Here is a 16,692-nt window from a genome sequence, read left to right on the forward strand (position 1 = left end):
CATCACGATTTGTATTAACTTGGGTTTCTAGGTGATATAAGTTAAATGTAAGTTCTTCCAGTAACTCATATTTAGTAAAAAAGTAATTGAAAATGAATAATCATACTATATTTAAGGTTACAGTAAAATAGTATGATTCACCAAAGCTACATAGGTATCTTCTAAGTATACGTAAATCTCATGGTGTCTTTAATAACCTACTAGAAACTGCTAAATGTTAGTACCTACGTTTACTGTCACACCAAATATACAAGACATTACTCAATAAAATCTGTTAGCGTGAATCACTAAAGTACATTTACTGCCATCCACGTACAATCGTGATGAATGAATAGTTTCGAAATTTAGAACAACCTCCATTTCTGTAATTCTTCCATTTGAAGTCGAGAAATACTAACTATTGTACCAACATCGACAGTCCTCAACAGAACACTACATTCACAAAGTTATAAATTTTGCGCGCAATTCTGTTCAATTCCAATAACCTTTTGGGATTTCTTATGTTGTTCTCTTCTTCATAACTTACCTATATATACATGATTTATAACAATATAAGCTGCTATTACCTAAATAGTTCCTTCTTTTATAAAATACAATCCATAGTTAAAAAAATAACAATTCACATAAGACTTTGTTTATCCCGTCTCACGCTACCGCAGACATCCTTTTTCTTATGACTTATGTTCTAATTTCAAGCAACTGTCACAGATTACGAAGACGGTTGATTGGATGCTTCGCGGAACCACAGGACCCCAGCAGCAAAGGCGCAACTTCCATAAAACGGTCCTTAATGACTAGACGAAAAAGATCTTCTGAACAGGCTTTAAAACAAAACAACAAAACATAAAGAATGCGTTGAATCCCTTCCGAAAAAGGCGTCAAGAGCCGAGGATGAAGTCACGACTGGACTAGGTATTTGGAGGTTCCGCCATCTTTGTTTTTACTTTTTTGAATGTTGCGGCAACAGTCTGTTTAAGGATATGGCTGCGTTTGAAATAAATATGTTTATTTTCAACTATGACGTCGTCAGTTCGATCATTTCAAACAAGTAGGTAGAAATGATTTTCTTAACTCAAAGTATAAATAGACTTTAAATCCTTCATTTCATCATTGAAAACTAAGTGTTATATTATAAGACTTATAAAAATTAACAATTATAACAACAGGCATAGTAAATAATTTAAATGACTTCAACTAATCAATGAAACGACCGTTGTTGGTCGTAACATAACAATTATAGTTTTTTGTTAAACCCTAGTCTAAGAAACTAGGTCAAATGAGGATATAAGTGTATACTATTCGCTTTAGCAAAAAATATTCTACCTGAGTTTTTAGAATTTTTTATGAATCATTTCAAAATAATTAAACAGTTTGAGTATAGATTAGGCCCCTTATTATGTTTTTATAATTTTTAATTATATTACCTATGTGAATTAAATTTTACAGATGTAAAAATATTATATTATTAAAATATGTATATGATAAATACCTACTTAGAAATCTATTATATTCGGAACTTTAAAAGTAGAATTGGTATATAGGAAATTAAAAGTTTTGTGCACTCGTTGAATTCTTTTGTATGGATGATTTACCAAGGCAACAAAATTGATCAGAAAATAAATAGGAAACAAAAAAAATATGAAATGTTAAATAAATTGTTACACTTCAGTACGATCATAAATAGTTAAGCGAGTAGGAAAAAATATCTGAACAATCTTGACAAAAAGGGTGAAATAGGGGTTGCGTTTATTTTAGAACACAATATAACAGCGCACTTGAGCCCACTAAGTATCGTTTCCTGGTAAGACACCTGTCTTTATCGAAGTATATCAATGCACTACAGTTCATTGGCACCTAATAGCTTCGTAACAGATTGTATAATCGTCTGTTCGACAGTGACCGGCAGACCGTAGCCTTCATAACAAGAGCTTCGAAACGCATAATTATATTGGTAATTTTATCTATTCCGTCTATTCGGCGGCGGCGAGACTGGATGAATCCGTTTCTACTTCAGAATTCCCGCGTTTGAGACATAGTAGCTAGAATCTGGCACTCATTAATTAATTCATATTCAAATTAATAAGTGTATGGACTATAATAGCACGTAAAGAAAAGAAAAACGTTTATTCACTACACAGGCACATGGTACAGATGCGCTAACCACGGTCTATCTCGTTGTATTAAGCGTGCCGATTGCATGACAATTTTTGTTTGTTCGTTCGTCAATTTAAACAGTGAGTGAGTGAGTTTTTTTACTGGGCTTTTACGGTCATACAACGCATGAATGTCCAACGTCCATTATTTGTCAGAGTCCATTGATAACAATCAAATGAGTGTATGATTATGTTATTAGCTTATTAGCTTATTACAGATGAGGTGAATGAACTCTGAGGTATTTTATAATACGATACGACATTAGCGTAGGTAGTAATGAGGAAATGCGCGTTATGACAGTAAATAGCACAGCACCGTGGTTTGCAGTGATGATGCTGTACTGCAAGGTCTACCTAGCTATTTTGAGGTTAGAAAGAAATCTAAAATTGTTATGCCAATGGTTTCTGCATAACAATTGTTCTTGTCGTAAATGTCTAGAGTAAGTAGTGTTGGGTCAAAATACATCATTACTACCTATACCTACATAGCTTTTTGGCAATATGAACGCACCTTTGTAGTTAGGTATTCAAATCTTCTGTATTTTAAATGAGCTGATTTGTTTTAATTTATGTATTATAAAGTGTTAGCGAGTGAGTTTACTGACGCTTAAACTATTTCTATTTTATCACACTGTGGTAACGAGGTACTTAATCTCTTGAGGTGTAGAGATAGTTTGTATGTATTTATAGAAGTAATAGAATGCTAAAATTACTTATATAAGTTTGTAAGCTACATAATCGAAATACATAAAACTCTGTTTTCGCTTCTATGTGTGTTATCCGATAAAATATCTTTATAAAAAGTGGATGCAGTAATTTATACCCTACTACGCAAGGGATTACAATGACAAAGGAAATAAACTATACGCGTCTACTTTGTCAAACTAACAAACCGATCGAATGAATGAATATTCGATTATTTTGTTCGATTATAGTCTGGCAGCTGCATATATTAATATGAAGCTGACTGTACATTAGGTACATGGCTCAATTGCGCTTCATCTGATTGAACCCACTAAATTCCTAACGTAATACTAATGTACTCACTGAGTTCATTCTCGCAGTCCGTGTACTCGTGGTTGCAGTCCACGGTGTAGGCGGCCGCGGAGGCGCAGGCCAGCAGCAGCGCCGCGCACCACGCCGGCGGGGCCCGCATCGCGTCACCGCATCACTGCCTGGAAGGAACAACGGTTGGAATAACAATATTTTGAGGTTATAAAGCCGCATGATGTCACCACATGACTGGATGGAAAGAACAAGGATTTAGAATATTAACTTATTATATATATTACTAGCGAAAGGACAGGCCCAACCGGTTGGGTTGGGCCAATCAGAAAGAAAATGGAACCCTCGCACTGGCCCTAAAATCTCATACCGATATCTGTCATAATTTGTTTGAATTTGAGCCAGCGCGCGGGTATTACAATTTCTTTCGGAAAAATATACTTTTTTCGAAATCAATGGTTTAGAATAAAAATATTTTGAGGTTGTAAACCCGCATAACATCACCGCATGACTGGCTGGAAAGATGAAGGGTTTAGAATAAAAAGTTTAGGGATAAAAAATGTGCTGGCTGGAATGAAGAAGGAGGTAGAAGAAAAAGTTTTCGTATAAAAAGGATGCTGGCTGGAAAGACTTTATTAACTATGAGGTTTTAGACTAAGAAACATTGGGTACTTATAAAAAGGATGCTGGCTGGAACGACGAAGGAGGTTTAAGAAGAAAAGGTTGCGAATCGTAAGAAGAGGGATGCCGATGACAGAGATTTGGGTTATGGTGCTCTTCAAAATGTTAGTTACTAACACCGTGTACCTAAATAAAATTAACCGAAACAGAAATTATAGACGTATAATATTCAAACCTAGATTTTTGTGGTAGATACCAAAATTTTAAGTATCAAATGTAATGGAATATTAAGTATCAATTGCTTAGTTACTGCGGTCTTCAAACTGCTCTAATTGTGGTTTAAATTCAAGTAAAGCAACAAAGTATTATTGCAGTAGGTACCTTTATGAAATCAGGTATAGGGTTTAATTGTAGAAGTTTGTATTTTAATGTTAATATATACTTATGATTGCAGTCATACTTTGCGATGGACCTCGTTTCCTAAAATTATAATGTATCCTGTCAGTATATTTATACAAGTGCATACGAGTATACATATTAATTGATAAACAATGTCACTAATTACACGAAACAATAATACAATATGTCGGGCAAATACTTTCCCGTGTGCCACTTGCATAATGAGTATTATAAGAATGTGCGAGGTATGCCATTGTCTGTTCATCCGTACTTGAGACCGATTCAAAAATATGCCTTATCATGAAAAACGTTCAAAATATTTAAACTTTATATCTAATGGTTATTTAATAAAAACGATACCGTATTTTTATGTTAACTACAATATTTGTAAACTTTTCTCAGTCATTCTTCCACCCAAAGGTTGGCAGCAAAAGATCGCTTTTAGGGATAAAGCCGCCTATTGACTGCTTATAATTGTTATTTGTGTTTTGTTAAATCAATAAAGTACTACAACGATATATTTCAATACAAGTAAATTACTCTACTCTGACCTATAATGTTTTTCCAAGACACTTTTTATTTTATTTAGCTTGGCTATGTTAGTAGAATAGACCACAGTGTTCGACATAGATACAATACAATGTGACATCCTATACAGTGTAGAACATAGTATTGCAATCAGTTGTTACTTTCGCACAAGGCCAACGCTCAATAGTAAACAATGGGTTCAGTCTCTGACCGAAACATTTATCTTAGGTAGGTATACTCAATCACTTTCTAGCCGTTTATTGATCCATTAACATAATCTATATATATACTAAGTATAAGTACAGAGATTGTAAAAAAACTAGGGCATAGCTGCGGTAACAATTGCATTAATAATAATGATATAACATGTGGGGACATCTCACACAAGGCCATCCGATCTCAAGCTATGCAGAGCCATTTATTATGGATATCGGACAGCTGATATATCTACACAGATTCAAATGTATATACTATAGACTATAGAGTATAGAGGTATATTAACATCCAAGACACGGGTACAAATATCTATTTTTAAACAAGTATTTTCCCAAGCCGAGGATCGAACCCGGGACCTTCTGCATAGAAGTCAGGGTCTCTGACCACTACACCATTCGCCGTTCATTCATAGCTTGAGCTATAAAAAAACTCATAAATAGGTATAATATAGAATAGACTCATCTATCAATGTTGAAGTTGAGTCTCCAAGTCTGATGACAGTTTTCATCAAGTGGTTATTAGATAGGTACACAAATATATATTATAGTAGGTATACCTATATGTAATCTCAGTAAGGTGTTCAGTTTCCAAGCCGGTTTCACATATAAGGCTTCTTTGATTTGCTCAACGAATTGAGAATTGGTTGCTGCTGCCAACAACCTTTTCATGGTACAGACCTACACAATCATTTACCTAACCTATAAGTACGTAGAGTTTCGCTAACACAGATTTATTTATTTGATACTTTATTGCACAAATATGAAATATAAGTGTACGAAAGGTGGACTTTAAATATAAATTTAAATATAAAACAGTATAAAATATGGTCTAAAATTCTAAGACCAATATTAACATACATTTTTTAACTAGGATTTTACAAACAGACACTGTACTGTGCTTACAAAGGCATTTTTTTAGTAAGACGTTAAAAATATTCTGCGAATCTCAAACTACAAAGAGTCAAGATCATCATCGCAAAACACACACACACACGTACACTACTACTAAGGTTGTGCCTCCATACATGTACAGATAAAGATAAAGAGTGAACAATGATTATTTCTTGCTAAAGGAGAGTTACGAAACTATTAAGACCGATTAAGCGTGAAAAAGCATTAACTTTACTAAAATAACGTTAGCCGTGGGAACTACATTTAGTACCTATATATTGGGTATTTCATACTAGTCAGTTTTATTGCTCGTATTTATTAAAATCAAGGTCAAAGGAACAGAAAAATGGGCTGTTACTTTCACTTTAGCATATTACTACATTAAATAGAGGACTTTCTTCGAATGTTATTTTGTAGAGCTAATTCTGAAGTACACTTTGTCTGAAATGGTTATGGTAAAAATTAATAATAACAATCATTTATGAACTATTAACTATGTATTTCACCCATGGAACGACAATATACAGGGTGTTGTAAAAAGGGTATACTAAGCCGAAACCTGCATGTGGAAAAAAAATATCATTTTCCATAGAAACATTGTTGGTCACGTGACTTTTTTACTATGGAGAATGTTTTTTTTTTCGCGAATTCTGAAATTGTGATTTCAATTTCGGGCTTAGATATACCTACTATGCTGCACATGTAGGTTTCGGCTTAGTATATCATTTTTGCAACAACCTGTATAAGTACATATTATTGAATATAAACTCAGGAACAACTAGATTTGATTAGTCACAAAAGAATACGAACGTTGCATTTTGCAAGAGGGCCTTACTCGGTGTGAACATTGCCAACAATAGGGCCCGTATCGTGTGCCCCACTAGTTTGTGGGAACGTTAAGAAATCGACCCCCTTCTTCAAGCAACTATTCTTCACATGAATCCATCGGGTGGCGTACTGTCGTGTTATAATAACAAGCATGCATCGATTCGCGAGCATTATGATTCTGGTACTGAGTTGCAGAAAGGAACTTTAAGCTAATGTCGGCATTCAATCTGTGTCTGTCTCTTTCTGTCTCTATACTGTCAAAACAAGGCAGCAATATTTAAGGTCTACATAAGCTCCTCTCTGCAGCTCAGCGTGGGACTGTCAAATACACACATAAGTTTACAGTAGAAGTTTGTCGGGGTAGTATGAATACGTCAGGTACTGAGAACTAGACAGACTGGCTAAGCTCTTGGTTGTCACCGACACTTTAAAAATACTGATACCACCTGATTGTACATCTACTTTTGTAAATTGTGCAATAAAAGCATAAATAAATAAATAAATACGTATATTCACTTTTTTTCTTAATACCTTAATTAGTTAATGGTATTATAAAAGTTTCTTAGTATTTTGGCTTGACGATCGTGGTACGAAATCGAATGTAGTTTGCATGCAAAGAATGCAAAATTTCACCTTTTGTCTTCATGTTTAGAAGGTTGTTTAAAAAATCTTCTTGCATATTATTTTGTCCCACGTTGTAGCTTTCTTTGGCCTTAATTTCTAATTCACTAAAAACTTTTGTTCGATGTGAATAGTTTTTTTTTCTTAAAAACAAGAGTATAACATAAAAACAAATGAACCTATACGTTCTAAACATTAAAATTTTAAATGCTGTATTTGGTTAATTTGTACCTATATAGTATATAGGTATGTGTATATTAGGTATAGAGTTTTAGGGATGTAACAAATAGTATTTAGATAAGTTATTTGTCGTAATTTGAATACAAGTTGCAAACTACAAGGCATAATTAAGTATAACAAAAACACCAATGGTTAATTCGTTATAACGCGTGCGTGAGTTGGTATAATTTTTTGAAGTTAAAAAGTGTTTTTGTGAGAAAAAGGTACCGATCTTGAAACATTGTAACGTAATTGGTGTGGGTAATACACATTTAAAAACTATAATTATCCTGGGTGAATGAACTATACATATTCTTTGTAATTGGTTGCCAAATTGAGTAGCTGATAATAATACATTATTTGTGTGGAATTGTTATTTTTAACCATTTGGGATTGTTTATTACCAAAAGTTTCACCCGCCTTTTTCTTGTTAAAGATTTACTAAATTATTGAAATAATCTTTGAAATACGTTCTTCATTTGTAAATATCAAAGCAGTTATCATAATTTACTATAAAATATTGTTTAAAATAATACATTTCAGACGCTCTTTAAATTTCAATGATCAGTTGTTGATAAAAGAGATGTCTTTCTGCTTATCAATCAGAAGACAAACGTATCAAATTAGTATGTTCTGGCTGTTCTCAATAATACAACAGTGTTTACTAAATCTGCCCAATTGGTAAGTTTGATGGGTTCTCATGGGGCTAGCGGTCGGCGCAACTAATGGCCCCACGAGGTCACGTGGCAAGGCGCTGAGGCATGGCGATTCCTTTTTTGAATTCTTTGAACACATACTTTTTGGTGTGACCGGCTAATGGCTCTGGCTGGTTTTGTAGTTTAAAAATGGAGTGGAAAATTGTGTTCGTTTTGAAAGGTTTCCTAACTGTAGCTCGGCGTGGAATAAGATAAATATTTAAAAAAACTGTCAGGATAACTGGAAGAACGTCTATACTTTGTAAAATATAGCATAAGCTGTAGTTAGTGAAACTATACTGGCTATAGCGAAAAATATTGATTTATGTTTTTAGCAAATAAGTTTAGTATAATTTTTATTTCATTTACAATATTACTGGACAAATAACACCTCTCTACCTAATGTTTTATAAGGACTAGCCGAGCCCCACGCACTTCCTTCCTTAAAATTGTTTCACGACCAATGAAACGGTCAGCAACCTACTTGGCGCTACTCAGATTTCAAATTTAACTGTTTCCTTGTATGTGTGAATATATGAAGCTATATGAGTAACCTCTGTCTAAGAAACTTAGCTTGAATACACCCATCGTATGTATCTACTAAACATTCGATTTAGTTATTTTAAACTGATGTACTACTCTAAGTTTAGCTAACTTCTTATTGAGATATTTTTAAAACAATAATTGAAGTAAGTACCTACCTACTGAAGGTTTTTGTGGTTAAAATAGTAACTACCTAGTTGTTGTAAAAAGTAGTGAGTAGTGGGTCCTCTTGACCTGGCCGACCCGCGCGCCGCGTCTCAGAGTTCAGTGACCAGGGTCACTCTTGCTTGAAGATACCTATATTTATTTATTTTTTTAACTCTTTATTGTACAAATATCACAAATAAAAGTACAAAGGGTGGACTTTATGTTAAAAGAATTTTCTGCCAGTCAACTCGCAGGATGTGCCGGAAAAAATAGCTAATAAGGTGTAGAAAAAAAAGAATGTAATAAGTCACTTAATAATTTCATACCTAATTAACCTATACATTAATATTATGTACGAAGTTTTGTGCGCTGCTGCTCTAACCCTATCTCGTTGTAACGCATTGACTACATGAAAGCTCTCCGAACTTCTTATTTCGTAAATGAGTAGGCCTCGAGAGGTGGAATACACAGGTGACGGTTATGAGTGGTCCAAATGAGAACTGGCGATGGGTGAGACTGAGATCGCACTCTATCGGGGAGATAAATTAGGTATATAGGTATTTCAAATAAATTTTAGCCATGACTCTATTTTCAGAGAAAGAAAACACTAACACTATAATTTCTATCGGAGATTGTGTTTTGAATCAAACATTTTACAAGTTAACGGTGAACGCATACATGAATATAAAATTATACCCACTGTATTTAGGCTACCCTGTGAGTCATGTCCCGCCAAGGTCAGCAGTACAAAGTTAAGTTGAGGGGAACGAAAGCTTCCTCGAGCTTTACAAAAGCTACATGTGCATATTATATTTTTGTTAAAGCTTTATAGTAAAATTTAGTTATTACAAAAACTAAACAAATATTGTGTTGTGGATCTTTTGCTATTGTTCCCGCGGTAAATTCCCAATTTATAATTTTTGAAGAATTTAAGTAAATAGAAACGACAAGCAGATTTGATAAATAGATTCGACACAGTAACATAACAAGATCAGTACATATAGAAACTACATACTTAATTACTAATAATTAAACCGCTTCGGCCGTCTTTGGAACTGGAGTTTCGGATCCAGTTCTATAAGTAAAATTATTTGTATTGTATGGAACCTATTAACCGCTGATAAGAATACGGAGACATTGCTAATCCCTTAACTACGGTTATGAACCCTAGGTCAGGTTAAGTATTTGTCACCGACAGACTAAGAAGAAATGGTTCATAACAGTCAACTATATCTACCAGTCTATGTGAAACTGTAGCAACAAGTCTAGTTCATAGTTAATTCTACAATTTCTTTAACAACTTTCTCCAGTCAAAACTTTGTCTGAGACACTGCTGCTATAAAAAGAAATCAGGCTGCGAAATGTGAATCCTACACATCACGTACAGTCAACAAAAGACACAAGTATCCACCCTCCGCAGAAATCATCCGTAGCCGTTTATCAGCAATTATGTCCATTCTGAAGGCATAAATTAAAATTTTAGAGCTATCAAAACCATAATTTCTTTAATTAAAATTCGACTCTATGAGTGTTCCCGTAAATGTAATATTTGCTAGCAAAACTTATGATTTCACAGCGTTAAAATTAGAATTTCTGCCTTTATAATAGCTACCAATGATGACAGATTAATCGATCAGGTACATTCGATATAGTTTATTATTTAAGCACACCTCATAGTTAAAGTTTTATCTCAAATAACCGTTAAAATTTTGCACTGAACGTTCTTACATTTCTAATAAATCTTCCACTCGTTCAACACAAGAGCAAGTCTGTTTAAATCAGCAAAACACAGCATTAGCCGCGGCCGGAGCGTGTCAAACAGCGCATTACGAGCAAAAGTGTAAATAAAGTCGGGCTAAACGCACATTATGTGCCGTGCTAGTGGGTCACTGGACATCTTCTCCTTTTGTGGCTGAAAACCATGTCTAATGCCTTTTGTAGTGCAGTGAGGCCACTCTAGTTTACGTAAAACAAAGTTTTGAAACCCTGCTGCGCTAACCACGGCTTTAAACGTACCGGTGGCTTCACAAATCTTATTCGTAATTTTTTGCACACTAGAATAGCCCCACTCTTTACAGTCAGGTTTTCTAGGTCAAATGAGTTGACGTAATGTGAGTAAAGCTGCTGAAATGTTGCTGAAAATGTGAGTGGGTTACTTGAATATCGTCACTACTTGTACGGCCTTCATCAACTTCAATCGTGCATCAACAGTCGATATAGTATACAAACATATAAGAGCCGTTTTCTTTCCGAATGGGGAGTAGTTTTTAGTTGACATTCGTCTTTCCAATGAAGGAAGGGTTTTTAAGACCTAGTCCACCACGCTGGCAGTGCGGTTTGGTGGACCCAACAAAAGCAAGCTTGTGCTGAGAAAGTTGTCGGGTAGGTGGGAAACCCGACTGTCAGATGTTTTCAAGCTGCCCGAAGGCATCTGACTGTGACTAGGCTTATAGTTATTTAAATAATGTAAATTGGAACAGCCAATAATACCTAATTGAAATAGTATTTAGTATGGTTAGTTAGTAGTGCCACAGGGCACTGGCGTGCCGTGTGCGCGGCATACAGATAGCAGTCGCGACACTCATATGTACATAATTCAGGGTTAGCAGCAATCATGGGTTGACACAATGTTGAATGTGACAATAAACCTATATACCTACTAACAAATAAAGTTCTATTTTTTGCAGTTTTTAATTGATGTATATTAATATGAGTTTCATTCCATATTTATACCGCTAGCTTTTAATAATTGGAAGATTATAATGTTGTCATTTCACGATGATTTTGATGTTTACAAAGAAAGTGTTAATTAGTGATTTCACAATTTATTACCAAAATTTCTTTCGCACTATGACGACGGCGAAAGTCTAATAAAAAATACTTAATTAAGCTGGAAAAAATACTAATAGCTCATCAAAAATTTGTTTTATTTGACCTAAAAGTCTTAATTGACGTTTATTATTGTTTTGATAAGTAAAATAGGCGTTCAGCGAATTTAAATTTAGTTGTTAAAATATACTTAGGTATTATTGGGGTAGTCAAAATTTGCACGCACATAATTACTGCTGCATTATGATGACATAAGGAATCATAAATATTTGTAGTTTTCGTCGTTAATTGCAAAACCCATTCTAGACGTACAGTTAATAACTGTAAGTTTTTTTTTTTTTTTTAATAATTTTTCGCAGCCCTAGTTGTCACCACAGGCTACCGGTTCACTAAACCCAGTGTTGTCTTTCGCACGGCGCATGTCACGACCACACTGCAGCTACTGACAACATTGTGATAGGTACACTCGAGAGCAATTATAAAGTTCCACTACCAAAATAACGACACAATAGACCTCACTTTTTACTGAAACTGTCAATAAGTGTACCATGTCTAGTTAAAAGTAATAGTTTTTTCACTAAGTATACTGTGGTTTTACGAAAGGTATGCTATGGCTATCACTTACCATGCTATGTAACAATGAGCAAGAGCATAGCTCTACATAACCATGGATATAATACAGCGTCAGTTCATTTGTGCTTTTTATATGCATTGAAGACGATAAATGACGTCACAGTATGACACTTTCACGCAATTAAATTATACTTAATTACGTTTTTAAGGCTGCCTGCTGGTAATTTATACTGGTTTTAAAAAATAATGTATTGTAAGAAGTTATACTTAAATGGGTAATCCAAATTAATACTGTGAGAATGTGAGTAATCATTGCGAGCTCGAAAATTAAGTTTCAAAAATATATTATTATGTCGGTATATTTTGTAGAGCCCCATAGGGATTTGCCCCACAAGTTTATTCCTATTGCCGGTATATGGAAAAATCTGTCAATAACATACATTTCATATTAACATTTACCTGGTGTACCTATAGGTATAGACATCGTGGTATATAGACTCCCCAGTATGTAATAATATGCAACCGCTATCGAACTACCAAACGTGCATTGATTTTTAAACAAAATTCATTCGAATACTTAGTACCTACGAGCATTGTTCCGGTACCATAATATGAAACTTTGCAGAACAATGTTTGGGCTGTGTGAATAAAATTGTTTTGAGTGAATAACCTACATAAGTAAGTACCTATGTTCTTTGTAGTTGAAGTGGCTGGGAGCTGGTTATACCCAATCTTACCATGGTTATATCAATGTTCCAAAGATACAATAACTGTTAGTGGTAGATATTTTGAATGGTCCCCTGGCCCTCTCGACATACCGTCTATACATAGACAGGAGGCATAGGAGTTTGGTAGCATATGGTATGTAACATTTAACCTGTGTTGGCTATTGCTGTACTGTAGCTATAGGAGGAAGGGTACCTATCTGCAGTTAGTTGACTAATTTAAGTAGGAATAGACTATTTTAGGAACTTTGAGAGTAGTGCCCAACCATAAGACCGGTATTTTTTTATATCCTAATGTAATACCTAAGTATTGTTTATTGATGAAAAAACGTATGCAGTAGGATAATCTACCGGTAACAGAGATTACGTATAGGCAGCGCTTCCGTGCGTGCGTGACGCGTTGAACTCTTTTGTATGGAAGACGCGTACAAGCGGAAAACTAATACATGTCATTAGCAGATTAACACCTTTAGATGTAGTTATAATGTTATGGGAGTCTATTAGACCTAACTAGTATATATGCTTACTATATAGGTACGTTCAACAGATCGTTAACTGGGCTAAAAAGTTGTTTAGAAACTAAGATGAAAAAAGTAGTAGAGCGATCGTATACACATTACAGCACACAGTACATCTAACGGCCTCCACGCTGCAGCCCGCGACCCGAGTGAGAGGCTGCCTTTCTAACACCAAGAGATGCGCCCGCGCAACCCATCAACAAAACACGCCGCATTCCACTAAATAAAGCGGCTATTATACAGCCTCAAACTTGTAAAGACGTACCAGCGAGCAGAAGAAACACCCTTCCAGGTAGACGCGCACTTTCTAGCAAAAAACCGCTGTTGTCACACAAACACTGTCACTGGCACGTTGGGGATGTGCGGGGAATACTGTAGTTTTCAAGAAATAGTGGTCCGTGTTCCGAGAATGTGATGATAGTCAGTTGTTTATGTGGGATGTCGGTCGGCGCGGCGGGCGCGTGGCGGCGCGGCGGAGCGGGGCGCGAGACTGGCAGTAGTACTCGCGGCCGGCCGAGATTTCTCCCGTAAACATTGAAAGCAGTCATTGAGCGGCGCGCACGCAGGTGCCGGTTGCCGACACTCGCCGCTCTTCCGAGAACGTGCTGCGAGAATGCGGGATGGTTTCGCTCGCGGATGTCGTTTTGGGCTTTTTTGATCCTTGAAATTTCGGTGACGAACTTTCTCTACATTGTGTTTTTTGGTACAGATACGAGTAATTTTCGTCAACCAATTTTGTTTATTAACATGCCTCAATTGGATAAGTAAGTAGGTACAGTAGGTAGATTAGGTAGGTCGGATAACAAATCGCAACTACAAACATCAACAAGGCAATAAAAGAAACACAAGTGAAACATCAGTCTGAAGTCAATTGTTTTGATTGGTAACAGATACTGGGAAAAATAATTAACTTCCAATTTGCAATGTTATGTTAGGAGAAAAAATATGCTGTCAGTCCACAATGGGCGTTTAGCAATTAGTCGTGGCGTTTGAGAAGATTTGCCAATCACAGCAAGTGAAAGCTTACGAGTATAGTCTAGGCTAGGATGATCTCAGGTGGTGAGATTGTGGAAGTGAGGAGGCTAGCGCGAAATCTGAACGAAACGAGAGCACACGGAGGATGAAAGTTGTCACTTTATTGTTCAATGACTCTCATTGTTAGATTAAATTGTTACAACTACAAGAGATAGTGAATGTAACATTGTGTTTTAACCGGTATTAATAGAATTCTAGTATGATTTAGGTAGGTACTTTACACTATAGTGTAAGAAGTCAGTGTACATATATTTGTTTGTAACGGCAAATTCGACCAACAGCTCTGTTGCACAATATAACACACAGTCAATAATTGAAATTGAAAACGTAAGTAAGTATACGTGCGTGACGCAAGCAGGACTTTCATTTGACTCATATTTTGATGCAACGCTACTTCACTAGCTAGGGATTACTCTAGCTTACGAAACACGAAGTTACGGAGAGCTGCTGCTCTGAACACAACTCTATCTTGTGGAATCAAACTTAAAGATTACCTGAGAGCTCTCGTTGGTTTGTTTTTTATGAAGCTAAAGTAAACCTCCAGTCTGTCCGCTACGCGACTCATCAGATGATCGTCGCATGTTTACCAATTATGCAGACTAAGTAGGTAGGTACGCAAATAGACGATACATAGATAGCACCTATCTACTCGTAATATTACATAGCGTCACCTATAAAAATAATAAATACTTACCTACCTATACATAACATAATGTACCTACATGTCAACTTAAACGTCGAAGGCTATGCGATTGCAACAGCATCGATTCCTCAAGCTGAATACGGGGACTTTCCTCTGAATCATAAGTTCCTCTACAGATGCGGGGTATTGTAAAACAGTGTTTGGCACTCGGTCAAGGTGGCTGGCTGGCAGGCGTACAGGATCTTCTTTCGAATACTTACTACGTGAGGATTGTCTGAAGTAGGTGTGTCACTCAAGGTTGTTGTTTAATTTTTAATATGCATAGGTTACTTATAGGTACGAAGATGAAACTTCAGCTAGCCGGAAGTGGTGGGATGTGGAAGGTTTAGGAAATAATGTTGAGTGGCGCTCCATGGAAGAGGCCAATGCCAATGTCCAGTAGTGGATGTTTATTAATTTTTTTAAATGTTAATTTTCTGAGAATGTCAGTGACGAACATTAGAGTTGGATCTATTAGTGTTTGTCAACGTGGTGACAGGGTTACCAAGCAAGTTAGAATGTAGATACCTACTATTACCTACCCACTCAAATAATTTGTTATCTAGGCATAGAAAAAGGTTTTAGAAATAAATGAGAAATTTATATTTAACGTTGATTAATCATCACAAGTCACAACATGAAATTAATTGGCTTATCTTATCCGGAGTCCACACTAGAAATAAAAACCGGTGTGGTGACATTTTGTGTAGATCCGGTTTTCGAAATATATTTACATTTTTGGACAGACTGAGACATACCTATGACATGCAGATGAATAGCAAGGTCGAATCACTTTCATGGTCCTCTAAAATGTAAATAAGTTTACTAAGTATAATAGTCAAATAATTATACCTATCTTACTAATTATGAGCAGGTTTGTATGATGTCAGCCTATTTTCGATTTGATGGAAAATATAGTAATCAACATAACAGTACGTAAAAGCACCTACATACTTATTTTCATTGAATGAATGATAAGAGAAGATTCGCAGCGTGGTCTTGTCACAATAGTTGGCAGCATCGCACGCACTTATGTCGTTGGGCGGTTTTGACACATTTCGCGCCTCCAGTCTTTATGGCATTAGTCAAGTTCCGTGGTTCATAGTGTACGTAGGTACTTTAGTCAAGTTTCGTTGCCGTCCACAGTGTACGAGACACCTCATGTGGCTTCATTGGAAATCTGTTCGAGATTCCACGTAAATGTCGATTATTTTCAAAACTGCAGTTTGAACAATCGGCGGATACGTGAAGTATTCAGTAATTTATAAAGCAAATCTCATTGATTGTCTCTCGACATGTGTGTTAAATTCTTTGTCAGGTACCAATCACAATAAAGATGAGAACTTAAACACTTTACATTAATTTACTGTACCTGTATCACATAGGTATTTTATTATATCTAATTTACTTACCCCAATTAATGAAAAAGTATATGGCGTATCTATAGGAGGAAATCAAAAAAAGG

General features: G+C 35.7%; 1 protein-coding gene across 1 annotated transcript in view; it reads right to left on the reverse strand.

The window, feature by feature from the left end:
• The window catches only part of LOC105390843 (putative epidermal cell surface receptor), a 40,712-nt gene extending 26,695 nt beyond the window's left edge, over nt 1–14,017 (reverse strand). The window contains exons 1-2 of the mRNA XM_048630419.1: nt 13,776–14,017; nt 3,201–3,328 (exon numbers count right to left, since the gene is read on the reverse strand). Of these exons, the coding sequence (XP_048486376.1) occupies nt 3,201–3,309 (109 nt within the window). The 5' untranslated portion in view covers nt 3,310–3,328; nt 13,776–14,017. The remainder of the gene's footprint in view (nt 1–3,200; nt 3,329–13,775) is intronic.
• Nucleotides 14,018–16,692: the final 2,675 nt, after the last annotated feature.

This window comes from Plutella xylostella, chromosome 25, assembly GCF_932276165.1.
Source record: "Plutella xylostella chromosome 25, ilPluXylo3.1, whole genome shotgun sequence".
NCBI classification, from domain to species: domain Eukaryota; kingdom Metazoa; phylum Arthropoda; class Insecta; order Lepidoptera; family Plutellidae; genus Plutella; species Plutella xylostella.